Here is an 18,639-nt window from a genome sequence, read left to right as displayed (position 1 = left end):
TACACACACACACACACACACTACACACACGCTATACACATACATACTATATACACACTACACACACACGCTATAAACACACTAGACACACACTATACACACATTCTACACACACACTCTATACACACTATATACACACACTACATACATTCTATACACACACTCTACACACACTCTATACACACTATATACACACACACTATATACACACATTCTATACACACACACTCTATACACACACTCTGTACACACTTTACACACACACTCTCTCTCTGTCTGTCTCTCTCTCTCTCAAATCTGACAAATCCTCATACACACACACACACACACACATACACACACACATATATATGACATATCTTTGTGGTTTTTTTTCTCCATGGCCTGGATCCTGCTAAATTTAGAGATCTGAAATCTCTTGAAGCTGTGTGAGGATTGGGTAAGGATTTGAAAAGAAAAAAACCAAAAACAAAAACAGTGGATTCAGTGGAAAGCTTTCCCCCCAAAGCGCTTTGTTCCCCAGCATGTACGAGCCTGCATGCGCAAAACGCTGTGCTAGCTGTTAGCGTTAGCACTAGCCCTAGCATGACGCCACACACTGCATGAGAACTAAAATCAACAGGTAAAGGTCTAAAGAGAACTCACTGCTGTGTCACACCTGAGACCTGAAAGTGACTCTGTCTGTCAGATTCCTGTGTTGGAACATAACAAGGGCTAATACACACTATACACACACACTACACACACTCTACACACTCTATACACACTACACACACTCTATACACACTACACACACTCTATACACACTACACACAATCTACACACACCAGACACTCTATACACACTACACACACACTTTACACATTCCATACACACTACACACACACTTTACACATTCTATACACACTACACACAAACTACTCACACACTTTACATACACTCTATACACACTACACACACACACTACACACACTCTATACACACTACACACACTCTACACACACACACTCTACACACTCTATACACACTACACACAATCTATACACACTACACACACACACTACACACACACTACACACACTCTATACACACTACACACACTCTACACACACCAGACACTCTATACACACTACACACACACTTTACACATTCCATACACACTACACACACACTTTACACATTCTATACACACTACACACAAACTACTCACACACTTTACATACACTCTATACACACTACACACACACACTACACACACTCTATACACACTACACACACTCTACACACACACACTCTACACACTCTATACACACTACACACAATCTATACACACTACACACACACACTACACACACACTACACACACTCTATACACACTACACACACTCTACACACACCAGACACTCTATACACACTACACACACACTTTACACATTCCATACACACTACACACAAACTACTCACACACTTTACATACACACTATACACACTCTACACACACACACACACACAGTCTCTCTACACATACTCCACACACACACTCAATACACATACACACACTCTATATACACACTCTATACACACACACTGCACACACACACACACACATACACTATACACACTCTACACACACACACAGTCTCTCTACACATACTCCACACACACACTCAATACACATACACACACTCTATATACACACTCTATACACACACACTGCACACACACACACACATACACTATACACACTCTACATGCACACTCTACACATACTCTATACACACATGCTCCACACACTGCACACACACACTCTATACACATACACAAAAACACACTACACACACACTCTACATGCACACTCTACACATATTCTATACACACATGCTCCACACACTGCACACACACTCTATATGCACTACACACACTATATATACACACTCTCTACACACAGACGCTCTACACATACTCTATACACACACACTCCACACACTGCACACACACACTCTATACACATACACACTACACACACACTCTACACACACTCACCACACACACTCTCTCCACACACTCACTCTATGCACACACTTTACACACTATACACACACTCTATATACACACACAATACACACACACACACACACATACACTCTACAAATACTATATACACACACTATATACTCTACACACACTATATACACACACACTCACCACACACACACACACACTCTCCACATACTCACTCTATGCACAAACTCTCCACACACATACACACACACACACACACACATTATATACACACACTATATATATATATACACTATACACCCCTTGAAATTCTCCTTTTATTGTATTATTGTTCTGTTAAGAGTTTCATTCTGCTTTGATTTTATTTTATTTTGCGACACTCTGAATTCAGAATTCCTGCTCCCACCTCATGACATCAACCCGCCCTTAGGAACGAGGAACTGCAGTCCGGAATTTCACAAATCGGAATTTTTAGCTTTTTATTTGAGTTTGAGGAGCGAGGTTTTTGTGTTTTAATAGAAGGAGGGAAAGAAATACACAGATTTCCAGTCTTTCCAGTTTGAATTCATTCATTACAATCCATTTGAAATGGAATAAAAATAAATAAATAAATAAATAGATAGATAGATAGATAGATAGATAGATAGATAGATAGATAGATAGATAGATAGATAGATAGATAGATAGATAGATAGATAGATAGATAGATAGATAAATAATCATCAGTGTGGATTTTTCTGTAGTGTTTTGAAAATTTTAATCTGAATTTCAAGAAATGGAAACTCGAACTCAAATAATAATTATAATAATAATAACAGTTATTATTATAGTAATAATATTTTAATTATTATTAAAATACTACTACTAACAATAATATCAACAAAAACAACAATAATAATAATATGTAAATATTATATTTATATAATATTATATAATATTTATATAATAATAATAATTATTATTATTATTATCATTCCAAAACACTACATCACTGCATATACAATATATAATACTACATAAAATGTTTTCTGGCGTATTTTGAAATTTTTTAATTTTGAATCTGAATTTAAATAATGGCAAAAATATTGAAATTACAGAATTTTTGAAAAATATAATGTTCCCCCCTTTTTTTTCTCTTGTTATTAGAATTGGTGGTGCAAGGTTTTGTGGAGTGAGTGAGATGGAGAACTCGGACAATACTCCAGGGCTCGAATTAGTGTGGGTTTGAGTAGAATTTTATTTTATTAGATTTTTATTTATTTTAAATTCAGGAGGAAATTTTCAGTAAATTTTCAGTAAATATTCAGTAAATCACAGGCTGAAATATATATATATATATATATACTGTGGTACCTCAGTGTTCGACCTTAATTCGTTCCAAAAGTCTGGTCGAACACCGATTTGGTCAAAAACCAAATTTGTTTCACGGGAAATAATGTGAAACGAATTAATCTGTTTCAACTCGATGGTTGATCTCACAACTTTCCTCTTGGGAACACTGATGCCTGATTTCCCCTTTTTCGGAGACATGGCTACTGCAATTATACCAGAAAAGATAGAGTGGGGTTATAACACAAGCACTCACAGATGATGCTTTCAGAACAGATGACCCACGTGAACTGCTTCATCTCTATTGTCTACGGCAGGGTACGGCGCATGGAAAGCATGTGGGGCATGGGCGTCGCTAGGCCATTTTTAGGGGGGCTTTAGCCCCCCCCTAACATTTCTACTCAGCTTAAATGAAAGGTCAGGTCGAACACAGAAAAATATTTTCGAAAACTGAAGATTTGTGTTTAAAATACATTTCACATTAACATTCATTCCAACACAGGGGTGGTCGAGGACCGAGGTACCACTGTACACACATAAAATCCTCTCTATGGGGTTTTGTAGTGTTTTTTATAAATAAATAAAATACTATATTCCTGATGGCATAAAAAAAAAAAAAAAAATCCCAATAATGGCCTAAAAGTCCAGATATTGAAGCCCACACTGTTTCGCTCCTCCATCCTCTTCTCGCCTCCGAGTTTCCTGAAGCGCTACAAGTTTGTTCGGAGCGAGCGCTTGGCCTTTTCCAGCATCTCTACATCTCGTCTTATTTCCAGTTTATGTGCTGAGAAAGAACCCGATCCCTGAATTGCTGCCGAGAAAACGTTTGACCTTCTTCCCTTCTTTCTATTTCTTTCCAAAAAAAAAAAAAATCCATCATTCTGCCTGCTGAAAGAGTGAAAGAAGCTTGACGCTCAAGAAGCTTCTCGCGGGAATGTAGATACCATGGAGATGTTGTTGAAAGGGTTCTTCGGCGACTGAGGAACCCCGGGGACGAGAGGGAACCCTGACCTAACACCAATCCCAGTTGCCCCTCCCTCACCTTCTCGTAAATTCTTTTATTTATTTGTAAGACCGAATTGTTTTGTCAATACAGTCACACTTAAATCATAATTTGAACATACCTATCTATTTTTTTTGGGGTTGAGTGACCCCAAAAATTCAAGAAAAACCTGAGTTTGAAATGTCCAGAGCCTTTAACAGCCCAGCGTTTATTCTGGAGCTGTTACGTTATTGCCAGCTGCTAAACAGATCAAGCTATTTGTATCGATGGCACTATTCCCTAAAAATAACCTCCTGAGCCGATTTCGTCCTGCAGAAGGGGAAAGGAAAAAAAAAAAAGCAGGCAGTGAAGAGAGGCCAGCGGCGGTTAGGCCTCGACTCCAACCGAAATATTTAGTTTGCTATAAAAGCTGAAGACTTTGTCTGGGTGACAGGTGGTTAGAGTTACGAAAACAGCGAGCTGAGATGAGGGTGTGTTCATGGGTTCAGGAAGGGGAAAAGGGGGCATATTAGGCCACGGGGGCTTTTCAAAACGACAATCTATCCATTTAATTAAACGCTTCAGTGGGAATTGGAGGCGCGCCTGAAACATGAGGCGCTCTGAAAACACGGGGCCGAGCGCACACGTGTTCGCGTCCTCCATGAAGAAGGAGTATTTATTTCCTGCGGTGTGTTTTTCATCATTTCTCTGAGACGTTAGAGAGATAACACGCTTGTCTGACGTCACATGTTAACCCTGGTCCTGTGAGCGTTTTTTAAAAAATGTAATTCGACGCCGTTCACGTCACGAATTTGACACAAAACTTAAAGAGCGAGAGTTTTCGTCCGTCGTTTTTGCTGTGACGTTAGACCCACAATGCAATGCAGCATGTTACACGGCTTCTGGAGCATGTTTGCGGCATACAGATGAGGAGGCTGGAGTGCTGGACAGGAATGAATGGCAAGCAATAAAATGTCGCTGCACGAGCAGGCAGTTGAAAGTCTAAAGGCATTATGGGTAAGGATTAATGATGAGGTGTACCCGTGAGTCTACTGTTGTCCCATCACGCCGCTCTGACTGGCGTAAATTAACTCAGCCTGCTGTGGACTTTCCTCCCAGTTCAAGTTCACCTTATGATTACATCATGTCTGGTTTCCCCTAACAACCAGACTGCTCTGGACGTGAGGATCCTGGACCGGGGACACGCTCGTCCTTCCTTTCACTCTTCTTTAACGTCCTTTATTTTTCCCCCCAGGCGCTGAGACGAGGAACGAGGAAGCTCGGCGGATTCATGCGGTGAAAACTGCTTCTAAGATCGGGCTGATATGTACTTGTATGTCAGCAGAATGTCTCACACACACACACACACAAACACACACTGCACTGTCGCAGCAAACTCTCTGTTCTCACTGAGGTACATTTGCACTGGTTATTGGGCAGAGAGCACTGCAATGCAGCAGCAACATTGCAATGTGTGGCTAAGCCTGCAGCCCTGTAACCAACACACACACACACACACACAAACACACACACAGACACACACACACACACTTTCACATTTGCAACTGCATTTTGCTTACTGACCTCATTACCATGCACTCAAAAATAATCAAAGGTGTATAATAAAAATTCTCGAAGGGGGACCTAATTAGCATATCTATAAATATGCATGGTTATGCAAATTGGGACCGCCCCTTCATCCTTCTGCTGTTACACCATGTACTTAAGGTAAAGTACGCAGCTCTCTGGCTAGGTGACTGCTAATAAACTAGCTCGAGCTTGCGGGGTGGAATGTTAAAAAACAGGATCCCACTTGTGTTTTTATGCAAATGCAGATGTACAGAATTCACCCAAACTTTTCATCCCATTTCAATAATGATTATTAACTTCAATAAATAAAAATCAATTTCTCCATTTTAATCAGCCAGATGTGCATTCTTTCAGACAGGGTGTTTCATCCTGCAGACAGGATTCCTGAACTGATGATAAACAGATGTAGAGGTGTAGAAGGACGGAGGAGTGGAGGTGTGCAGGGGTCGTACCTGAGCCTGATACAGACTCGCAGGGTCCCGAGGGCCGATTCCTACGAAGGAGCGGTTGGCAGGTGGTGTCCCGGGAGCAGAGTATGCTGAGAGAGAGAGAGAGAGAGAGAGAGAAAGCAAGACAGTGCGTGCAAGGGAGATAGAGAGAGGGAGAGAAAGACAGAGAGAGAAAGTGAGAGAGAGAGAGCGAGAGAGAGAGACCAAGGGTGAGGGGGAGACAGAGAGCACAAGCAAGAGAGAGAGAGAGAGAGAGAGAGAGAGAGAGCATTAGTTATGTTATCACTAATCAAGCATTAAGACTAATGTGCAGTGAATATGTAATCCTCAGACGTCTAGACGCTCGACTGATGATCAGTTCGTTCTTATGGGTTCGTACAGACGCGTGACGGATTAAAGGAAAACCCTGAACTGACACGGAGAGTGCAGATGCTTCCAGACAGATGCGCTGCATGATGCAATTAAGCAATTAACATCCCACTATGCTCGGCGGCGTGTATGAAGACGCTGAGCAGCCCCAGTTAGCGTCCACTCTCCCAGCACTTTGACGGACGGCTCGTTATTAAAGGGACGGAGGTTCAATTGCTAAGTCTGGCTGGGTTTCACTCAGACCATTTGGAATGGACGTGGTCTGTTCCACAATGACTCCGCCCCCAATATCTACACAAGGGGCAAGAGACCTTACTAAACACTTTGATCCAAATCTATGACGAGCTCTAGCCTTTACACTCAGCAACCTAGGTGGTGCATTATGGGAGATTTTGGAGTGAGGTGATGTAGAGAAACAACAGTCGCCTTCGATCTTTAAGGAAGAAGCTTGTTCCTGGCTTTGGTGCACTTCTACAGAGAATCTGCACCAAGAATCTGCAGTGAAGATGTTCGTCTTACCTAAGCACTTTGAATTTGCCACTGCAGCGTGTGTGTGTGTATGTGTGTGTGTGTGCGTTCAGCATCTGAACGCAAGATATCGTTTTGTGCCTCGTTAATGAAAACTCGCCTTAATGTTGTCTAATACGGTGCTGAGTAATTAAAAAAAGGCAGACGTGTTTATCTGTGCCTCTCTGAGGAAATCCCATATTAATGCACACACACACACACACACGCAAAAGCACACACACACACACACACACGCAAAAGCACACACACACACACACGCAAAAGCATACACACACACATAAAGTCGGTTAGAACTGAAACATTCGTTCCCATCAGCCTCAGCTTATCAGGAATCCATAACTATTACGCAGACAGACGCTCTAATCGTATTTAGCGAGATGAGAAGGACGCAGGCCACACATCACTGCGGCATGTGTGTGTGTGTGTGCAGCTCTCCTCAGCATTTCTTAACGAAATTACAATTAATAACGAATGGGCAGCATCTACGGCAGACTGCCTCGTCATCTAAAGCGCACGGCTGTTTACGAGACGCAGCGCCGATCGAATTTATTCATTTTCTCGAACCGGGAGCTCGCAGCACATATAATCCTCCTCGATCAGGCAGGAAAACGCTTACAGATCAACCGCCAAGATGCAGCTCGGCCCGGCGACTATAAATATCTTTTAATTTTTTATCCTCGTGGTGATTTTTTTAAGCCGTTATGCTGTGAGATCGTGATAACGACTTGAGCAGATCTGCAACTCTGAGCCAAACGTAAACAAATCATTAGATCAGAAGATTAGTGCTTTTCAAAGATGGAGCGGTGTATGTAGTTCTTATAAACGTTGGAGGATCGGACAGATTTGGGGTTTGTCAAAATCTGACGTCGTGTTCAGATGAAGAATTACGCAAATTCTGAGTGTGTGTGATGATTAAAAGTCTCTAGAACGTTCTCTCAGCATCACGGAGCTCATTAGCCTAATGAAGTGGCATCAGATTACGAAGCCAGGACGTGTGGCGTGTAAATAAGCGACGATCAAAAGCACGATAAAAGAGCCACTTAAACTGCTTGCTCTCCTTCTCCGAGTCTGTAGCGGCGCTCACTTAGAGCTTATCAAATCAAGCGCCACTCAGCTAGGTGCCTAAGAAGCCAGACAGGGCAGGGAACAAGCGAGCGAGAGAGAGCGGGGCGTCACGATGAGCCACTTACTGGGGGAGGTGGGCGAGGTGGCGGCTGCGTCTGGCGAGGTGCTGCTGGGTTTGGAGTCAGGGGGCAGCGTGAGGCGAGGCAGGGCCGGGGGAGGCGGGGGGGCCAGCATCTGAGAGGAGATGTAGTGGGGGGGGACCTTCACCTGACCACTGCCATTCAGCTGAGGGAGAAAGAGAGAGCAACGGTCAAGCCAGCACCTATACGGCCCAGCTCGGGGCTAAACATCCATATAACACAGTCAGCTGCTCTCTCTCGCCCGCCGCCTCGCTTTCCTCGCCTGCCTCAATCCCAGCTTTCTAACTAACATTAGGAAAAATTTTTTATTTCAGCTATATTACTAGCGAGAAATTAGCGCACCTGCCCTGGGCTGAGTGGCATAACGGAGAAGGGGTTCAAATCGTCTCTAGAAATTGCTTCATTATCTGCATCTGTATTCGGATTTAAATCTTAAATTGGCGTGAACCAGATTAGCTTTCTTCCTCATCCTCAGCTCCATCGCTCCAGTTCATAATTAGTTACTCAACTAGATGTAAGACATAGAGATACTCTCGAGAGATTATTATCTAACCCACACGCCTGTCTCACGCCTCGCAGTAAAAACCTCCCTCTTACCCGGACCGCGCCACGGGCTTCGGACCGCACCACCTTCACCCCCGCGCCATTAAACCCTCTACACTCTACAATAAACCCCTCTGCACTGCCCCTCTCTGTGTCAATCCCACACACAGCATCAAATATCAGAAGATTATTCATGATTTAATCCTTTGTCTGGATTTTCTAGTCTCCGTCTTTTATACTCACCAGGATGCACTCGGAGTTCTTCAGACACCCACATGCTCCTTCCCCTAGGCTTCGTATCGGAGGATGTAGTTCAAGTGTGTTTATTAGCCTCTGGTCCTCATTTTAATGCACTTCTATTGTGTGTGTGTGTGTGTGTGTGTGTATTTACCTTCGTTCTTTATGTTATGGTTGCATTCATTGCGTTAAATTTTGTGAAGTAAAACTGGTGAAATCACAAGCACAGGATTCTTACCCACTCCTACCATTGAGGCCGTCTATATAACGACTTGTCTATGTCTGTGAGAGCTCTACTACACGTGAATCACGTGAACAGGTGTTGCGATTTGATTTCGTGTTGATTTCTGCGATCGTAAAAATCGCCAAATCCTGCAGAAACCCCTTCTTAGTTTTATTCATCGACTCCTCCTCCCATCTCGGCGAGCGTCTGTTGTAAGGTGTTTATATAAACAGAATTCTATTATTACTCATCTGATCAAAAAGCCGGTTTTTCTGACCAGAGGCGGAGCACTACAGGTGACTCTGACACAGGAGAGGAAACACCTTAAGCACCTGCATTTGTTATAATCACCGAGCCACACCCTATGAAAATGCATCTGTACTATAATCCCACTGTGTACATTTACACCATTGTACCATGTATGTTTATGATACAGTGGAACCTCAGCATATGAATGCCCTCCTTTACGAATTTTCACCTTAAGAATTGAAATTTTGCAAGAAATTTGCATCAACATACGAAGCATTTTCAGCATATGAACGAACCAAACCGCACTTAGGTTAAATTGGGCGTACGTCCGGGAGCCGTTCAAAACTTGTTAGCGTCAGTGGAAATCCAACCGAAGCGAGTTTATGAATTTTACGAATTTTTTTTCAGTCAGTGAAAGCTGTTTGGAAAGACTCAACCCACGACACCAACGTTACCTTCAGCATGCCTTCAAAAGCTAGGTGATTTTTCGGGTGTTTTTTGTTGACAGATTGGTGGTGTGGGTGCTCTGTTCTATTTTTAGCCCAAGCTTGGTGGCACGACTTCCTGTGAGGAGCCTTGACATGGAATGCTTGTCTTGGGTCAGTTCTTTGTAAGCAGCCGTACAGTTTACGCTTCATATCGGGAATATTGCTCATATTTTTGGGAACGGATAATCTGCATTTGCATTATTTCTTATGGGAGAATTCCTTTCGCAATACAAACTTTCACCTTAGGAACTCGCCTCCAGAACAAATTAAATTCCTACGCTGAGGTTCTACTGTCTTACATTCTATGTTTTATGTTTTCATCATTTAAACATCCTTAGTTTCTTGTCGATTTCTTGATGGAGAAGGAAACCCATCTCACTGTGTTCCATCACATCACACAGACGTGAGGAAATAAAGAATTTGGAACCTCTTGAACCCTTATACCTTGTTTTGGTGATCTTGATTTAGGAAAATAAGACCGGCAAATTTCTGTGAATAAACTAAAAATATTAGAACACCAAGCCTCAACCGCGTGGTTGGTGTATTATGGTGTTCGTGAAGATTTTCTGTTTTGCTTGAACCAAATCAGTCCAAAATAAGGTTAACTCCAATACCTCAACACATATTTGTAAATATTCTTATTTACTTATTGATTTGTCCTGATGCTTTCTCCCTGCCTCTGAACTTAAGACCCAAGCCTAGCCCCGCCTCCTGCCCCGCCCCCCTGGTCTCTGGTTCCCTCTCCGTCAGCAGACATACGAGAGACGGGGTAATGTTCTGGGCGGATGTTCTGGCAGACAGCCGTTTATCCCTCGTTGTTTCTTCGTCTATCTGTCTGCCTCTATCCATCCTCAGGACCGCTCATTCTCTCTCTCTCTCTCTCTCTCTCTCTCTCTGCTGCACAACAACACTTGAGTGTGTGAGTCAGCGACATTGTGGGTCTGTGCTGCTGTCCTTTGTGACTGGCTGGCTGCAGTCGCACTGCGGTGGGGCGAATTTCAATGAGACTGCAGGACGGGCCCGGCCTGACAAATTTTAAATCTCTCTTTCTCTCTCTCTCTCTCTCTCTCTCTCTCTCATTCTGCCAGCGTCAGCAGAGCTGCCAGGCGCACGAGGAATCTCCTCGTTCAAACACGTACTTCCTCCTGCTCTCTCTTTTCCCCTCTGATTCCTCTCTTTCTCTTTCTCTCTATCTCTTCAGATCTACTTTTCTGTCTGATCTCTCTCTCTCTCTCTCTCGCCCTCATTTCTCCTTCTTCCCAAATAATAAAACAGCTTTATGACTCAGGATTTTTTTTTTCTCCCTGTCGGTTATCCCTGGAGGCGAGGCCTTTGAAGACACCGACTCTCCCCGAGCCTGCAGTTCTTCTAAAATCAGCAGCGGTGCTATGAAACTGCAGAACGAGTCAACGCTTGAGGTTCGAGGAAAGTCAGATCCCTACTCCTGTACTGCTTTTCTACTTTACTTTACATTACTGTCGGTTACTACATGTTCACTGTATACCGTATTCATTCACATGAACCTTCCAGAACACGTTCCACGGCTCCACCTTCTGAGTAGCATCGCAAAACCCGATCCTCCTACAGATTTACTGATTTAAAAAAAAAAAAAAATATATATATATATATTCACGACCGCGACCTCATTCCTCGTGTCGTTCTTGTCCTGCTATTAGAATCTAAATACGATCTGCGATGCAAATTTCTTAGCGGATACCATCTGAACGCTGCTGAGGCTTAAAAAAAGTACTGCTGAGGTATCCGTCCTGAGAAGATCAGCATTTTTTATTCAGAGAGGTTTTAAACGCTAGAGAAAAGTGCTTAGATATCTGTGTGTGTGTGTGTGTGTGTGTGGTTGTGGTAAGAGCGAGGCGAGGAGGAGGGAAATCGAAGCCTCCGGGTCTGTACGCGTCTAGATGTCTGTGGTTGAGTCACTTACGGTCGGGTTACACTAAATACAGTCTAAGTGTTTATCTCACACACACACCCACTCAGAATATATATATATATATAATAATATGTATAGTACAAAAGTACTGATGTTAATTTAAATATGAATCAATATGGATGGCTCAGAATTGTTCCCTGTTCTTGTTCATGACTGGATTGTTGGGGGCGGGGCTACAGGCTTACCGGGCTGGGCTGTTGATTGGAAGGGTCGCAGGCCATTGTGACCAGGTCCTTGAGCGGGTCTTGTGAGGTGAGGTGGGGCGGGTAGCGGATGGCCGTGTGAGGAAAGTAGGTGGATGTCGGCTGGGGCAGGATGGGAGCCGTCGAAAAATGCAGCGATGACGATGGGTGCGGACTCCGAGAGATACCTGCAGGGAAACACAAACCTACCCCTGTTAATCTAAAGTCAGCTCAGATTTGCACACAAGCTAGGATGATTGGGATAATCCTTAATAATCCTTAAATTTTGCATACTGAGATACCTTTCAGCTCACCACGGCTGGAGAGAGTGATTATTTCAGCCTGTTTTCCTGAAAACGCTGATCAGTGGAGCATCTTTCTTTGTTAAATCTGGCTAAAGCAGTCAGCTTGCGCTGCTAATCTGTCAACAAGGCTAGCACAAATCGATCTCTGTTTTTCGGTGTTTTTATTTTACCTCGTGGCTAGTTTTGTGGTTTATTTCTAACTGTTAATCTTTCCCATCGCTCACTAGACAGACTACTTAGCAAACTAGCAGCTAGCAGCTAAGGTGGATCTAGGTGAGATTTAATTCAGGAAATTTCTTTCACAAAGCTAAGAAGCTCGGGTATCGATGTGAATTCTGAAGGAATGTGATTAGCGGCTAACATTAGCTATGTTTTTTTCCCCCACACCATCCACAGTGACGTCACCCAGACGTTTTCCTCTCATTATATACCTGAGCTCATGACCTGCAGGTGTGCGTTATCATGCTTTTCTACCTGAAGAATCCCACGATTGAGCAAGCTGGGAGAAAAAAAAATGTTTAAGTAGCAGGAAGATATCTGCACTTATTAGCGACAAGCCTTCGCATTGCATAATTGTCAGGCTTTCCTAGATCTTTATCCCCCTGATTCTCACCGAACGGCCAATTTTCAGCGACGCCGATTCCTGTAATGCTCCGCGACAGCTGTGATTTCGGTGCTAACACGCTTCTCGGGGTGACATATGGCGGCGGCGCTCCACCGGTTCACTGGAACAGCCGTGCTAATTGTCGTAGCATCGTTTGTGCAGATAGTGGAGCGGTGCCAGGCTACAGATTATGCCTCATTGTCCCGGAGACAATTACTTGTCAGAGAGAGCAGCGCTGTCTGCATGGAGCCCTCAGCTCTGTTATAAAGCGGCTCATAACACACACACACACACACGCACAAATTGCTCTTTTTTTCCCCAAGCAGCCTGTCAGCAGCAGTGTATTAGTCTCAATATTCACTCAATACACAAGTGAGCACTTACTACTCACCCGGGGTTAGAAGTGCGTTCGTATACTTAGCATAAAGACGCATAGATTTAGCATGTTATTGCTCGTTTTTTGATGCAGGAGGCAACGCTATAACCAATTATAAACACATCTATGTCTTGATTACGTGGAATTTAGTGCATATCACAACGCAAAACATTCACGCTAACAACGCTGTGCTCCTGATGTTCAGCTCCTCATTTTACTTCCTGCTTCTCAGTGAGTTCACATTTACTGAAGAATAAATATCCTGTCATAAACACATCGTTAGAGAGAAAAGTAATGCTTGAAAGGAAGCAATAATCTTTGGTGAAGCTAGCTAGAGCAGTAAGCTTGTGCTGCTAATCTGTCAACAAAGCTAACTGGCTAGAGTTTTGAGGTTATTTATCGCTATTTGTCACTAGATGGTGAAGTGATATTAGCAAAGTATCGCTTGCTAATGTGAAAGCAGAGTTAGTATTAGCGAAATCTTATTTCCCGTAGCAGTTAATTAGCTTTGTGATAAGATCCTGGTGAGCTTTAATTCCTGAAATTGCTTTCACAGTGCTAACAAGCCTCAATGTGATGTGGGAGGAAACGTAATCAGCAGCTAAAGTCAGCTAACATTAGCAATCTGCTTTGATAAGACGTTTGGTTCTGTGTAACTGGGAGGGAAAAGGAAACTTAAAAAACTCCCCGGATGATAGGATGGAAAGTTTGGTGCAAGTGTTGTTTAATAATTATTTCACAATAGGACAGCACTTCCTGTTGGCTCACAAGGGGTCAAAAGTTTAATAAGTGTCCAGAAAGTCATAACAACATCTAACAATTTCCTGTTGTTTGAGGAACCTTCTGAAGCCGATGGTACGGCTCGGGAACACATCTGTCTACATCTGAGAATCTGGGAATTGGTGTTAACCTTTTACTGCTATTGTGTGTGTGTGTGTGTGTGTGTGTGTGTCCATGCTCACCGCTGTGCACTGCAATGACAGGTCTGTGGTGTTGTGTGAAGCTGCCAAGGCGTGGAGAACTCTCCTGAGGAGATGGACTGTCCATCTCAGTCTTCTTCACCGGGGAGATACCTGATACACAGTGTGAAGGTGAGAGAGAGAGAGAGAGAGAGAGGGAGAGAGAGAGAGAGAAAGAGAGAGAGGTCAGCTTCACTGACCCATGAGCATCAGATGTAATGTCAGCACTGACCACAGGGTGGCACAGTGTATAAAAAATCTTTTTTTATGGCGCTGCAGAGAACTGCAGTGTGTTTGGGATAATCACAAGTCTCTGTGGACCTCTAGCAGTGTGTGTGAGACTAGAGGCAGGATGCACCAGAGGTGATGCAAAAACATAAAGGACGCGTTTAATATAAAGAACCGCTGCATCCAAAATGTGTTCACGTTTGCATATAATAAGCTTAGGTGTAGCATGGAAGGTCCTGTTCAGACGGAATTAGATGTACACTGCTGTAGAGGTTCATCTGATGGATTGGTATCATATCAGTCAGAGAGATAGGAATGTCTTATAATTCATGCATGGTCATTGTATCAAATGCTCTACACCAGAGATCTTCTCTGGAAAGGGATGGTGTCATGGAGGATTTCTTTCCAACCAAGCAGAAGCCACACCAAGATCAACTGATCAGATGGGTGGAATCAGGTGTGGTTTCTGCTTGATTGGATTAGATTGGACTTGTATGGATTAGACTGGACCCCCCCATCCTCCAGTCCATCACTTTGTCCACCCCATAGTCCATCTCCCAGTTCAGCTCTTAGTCCATTCACTCAGTTCTTCCCACCATCCAACTTCTAGTCTGATCTTATATGGTGTTGGTGGAGTTTTTCTTTCCAACCAAGCAGAAGCCACACCTGAGTCTATTGCAAGCCAAGATGATTAAACAGGAGGAACCAGGTGTGGTTCTTGCTTTATTGGATTAGATTGGACCTGTATGGATTAGACTGGACCCCCCTATCCTAGCCCAAACTTCTGTCAATGCTTCAGTCCATCTCCTCGTCCATCTCCCAGTTCAGCTCTTAGTCCATTCTCTAGTCTATCACTCTGTTCATTCCCCGTCCAACTCCTAGCCCATGGGTGTCTGATCTTATCCGGTGTTGGTGGAATTTTTCTTTCTAACCAAATAGAAGCCACACCTGAGTCCAGTGAAAGCCAAGATGATTAAACAGGTGGAATAAGGTGTGGTTCCTGCCTGATTGGAATGAAAACCTGCACCAACATCACCCCTATATGGATTAGCTTGGACCCCCCAACCTTTCATCCATCCATTAGTCCATGCTTCAGTCCATCTCCTTGTCCACCCATCTCCCAGTCCTTACTTGGTAGGTAAATTTAACCATGGCTCACTAAAGAAGATAAATACTCTTCACAAACATGCCATGTGTTAATGTGAAAAAAAAAAAATCTAAAGTGTGTTTTAGACTTTTTCTAAATTCTGAATGCGGTATCCTGACCCAGATGTTTATAAAGTTAAACAGAGGGACGTGTGTAGGTCCAGCTGCAGCTCGGTCTGCTCTACTTCTCCTCTCTCACTCTCTCTTTGTCCCAAAGCAATCAGCCAAGGAGGCACGTTAAAGAAAACTGTCTAGACAGGAAGACAGGAAGTGAGGTGGGCGGGGCAGCGCTCAAGCAGGACGTCTCATCGAGTCCTGATTCCAGAGCATGCTAATCACTTACTGCTAAAAAAAAAAAAAAAAACCCTTCGGCAGCCAAGGACACCTTTAACTGTAAAATTTATTTCTAACGAACGTCCTCCAAACCTTCTATTACGGCTATTTATTGGAGCCGTAGAGCTGTTTATTGCTGAAGCTTCCACAGTCAGAACACATTATGTCCAGTCTGACATTGTTTAAAACCAGTGTGTTATTGAGGTTTGGTTTAAATCCATTCAGGTCAAGGGAAAGCAAAACAAGCTAACTTTAAAAAAAGCTTAATAAATGTAAGAAGTATGATAATGGCAGGGTTTGAGTTTCACCGCTGGAGCAAAATACTTCCCTGGATGCCATTCTGAGGCCCGCTGGATAACCTTCGCTCGCTATATGGAATTATATATCATTTTATGATACAGTGGAACCTCGGCATACGAATGTCCTCCCTTACGAATTTCCACCTTAAGAATTTAAATTTTGCAAAAATTTTTGCATCGGCAAACGAAGCATTTTCGGCATACAAACGAAGTGAACCGAACCGCATGCCGGCTAAGTCGCGCGTACGTCCGGGAGCCGTTCAAAACTTGTTAGCATCAGTGGTTCCACTGTCTATATACTATACTATATACTACATACCATATGTCTATATACTATATACTATATATATATTTTAATTGACGTAGTCACAGATTGAAGGATAAGCTGACCCAACTCTCACCTGCTACACTTAACATCTACTACTACTGATTAACTACTACAGAAAATGCTACACTAAAACTACAATTTATTCATAACAGTCATACTGTTCTATCACCAATCTCCAGTCATATATTATATTTTAAATTATTATTTTAATTATTATATATACTAATTAAATTATTTTATTGTTTAATATTTAAATAAAAAAATATATTAAAAAGTCTGTTATTTATTTATGTACCTACTTTATTTTATTTTATTTTTTTTTTACCTACTTTATTTTATTTTATTTATTCATAGTCTGGTTTTATTCTATGTGACACAGTGTGACGTGTACGATTATGTATCTGAACAAATCAAATACTAATATTTAATGCTGCATTGCATCAATAGGGTCATATTTCTGTCACATTTGGCGTTTCTGAGTGTATTTACAGACAACAATATAAATCCGAGTGTGAAATATTGCTCAGGAAAAAATATTCCTGCAAGAAATAAAGAATAAAATTCAGAATAAATGAGGTATTACTGCACTTGTGAAGACGTCTGGAGGTGGGAAATGCCCTTATTAACTAGTGTGTGTGTAACTTAACTCTATTTCTCTGTAGAAGGGAACAATACTGCTGGAAAGTAAATAAATAAATAGATAAATCATAGAAAATTCCCTGAAACTCTGCTGGATGTTTCCTGATCTACAGTTAAATACAAGACATACACATTTCTATAAAGAACTACAACAACACAACCCAACAAACGATCGATCAATCAATCCCTATTCCCTTTGACCACTTTTTAAAACCATTCACTTTGTCATTCTTTGTGTGTCAGCAGCTTGTTCAGTGCAAACGAAACCCAGGAACAGGTTTTCCATCAGTCACTGACAAAAAACGTCAACACAACTCTGATTTCACGGCAAACATCATGTTACAACCACCACAACTACATTATAACCACATGTAAGGAGGCATACGCATGCACACACACGCACACACACACACACACACACACACACCTAAAGTAGCTCACAGTATGGTTTATATAACCACCGTGTGACCTAGATTCACTGCAGCCAGGTTCGCCCTGCCCAGGTGTTTCAGCTCTGCTTACACTGCAATTTCACACACACACACACACACACACACAAAGAGCAAGATTTTCAGGACGTGAAACAGACGCATGAAGCTCCATCGACATTGCAAAGAAATGTTTTAATATAAAATACATTTTAAATAAAAATAAATAAATAAAATTAATTAATTAATTTAAATGTAATAAAATTAATTAAAAAATATGTTTTTTCACAATATTTTTTACCTTAAATCTCACAATTATTTTGAACCTGAAATGATTTTTATTATATTCACAGATTATTTTTTATTTTTTTTATATTCTTTATTTTTAACTTTTTTCATTTTTATGATATATAATATATTTACATTTTAAAATATTAGCATTCTCTAAAAATGCTATATATCTTCATATAAATTGTATTACATATTTTTTTTATTATATTTTTATGTTTTATCTATATAAACATTTTTTTTTATGCTCTGAGTAATTATCCAGTTATCAATTTCCGCTTTTATTTTACATGAAAGATCCATGTGTGTTAATTTTTTAGAAGTCACGTCTCTCAGGTCGAGTGAAAGTGCCACAGCTTTTG

General features: G+C 41.9%; 1 protein-coding gene across 4 annotated transcripts in view; it reads right to left on the bottom strand.

The window, feature by feature from the left end:
* nfic (nuclear factor I/C) overlaps nucleotides 1-18,639 on the bottom strand; it is a 168,153-nt gene that overhangs the window by 10,087 nt on the left and 139,427 nt on the right. For 2 of the 4 annotated variants that reach the window (XM_058388695.1, XM_058388692.1), the window contains exons 7-10: nucleotides 14,592-14,702; nucleotides 12,348-12,550; nucleotides 8,460-8,619; nucleotides 6,376-6,461 (exon numbers count right to left, since the gene is read on the bottom strand). In XM_058388695.1, coding sequence (XP_058244678.1) covers nucleotides 6,376-6,461; nucleotides 8,460-8,619; nucleotides 12,348-12,550; nucleotides 14,592-14,702 — 560 coding nt within the window. The remainder of the gene's footprint in view (nucleotides 1-6,375; nucleotides 6,462-8,459; nucleotides 8,620-12,347; nucleotides 12,551-14,591; nucleotides 14,703-18,639) is intronic. The other 2 variants (XM_058388693.1, XM_058388696.1) reach the window with 2 other exon arrangements.

Source organism: Hemibagrus wyckioides, linkage group LG05, assembly GCF_019097595.1.
Source record: "Hemibagrus wyckioides isolate EC202008001 linkage group LG05, SWU_Hwy_1.0, whole genome shotgun sequence".
Classification (NCBI taxonomy): Eukaryota; Metazoa; Chordata; class Actinopteri; order Siluriformes; family Bagridae; genus Hemibagrus; species Hemibagrus wyckioides.
Note: the sequence above shows the minus strand (reverse complement) of the source record. Positions and strands in the feature narration are given on the sequence as shown.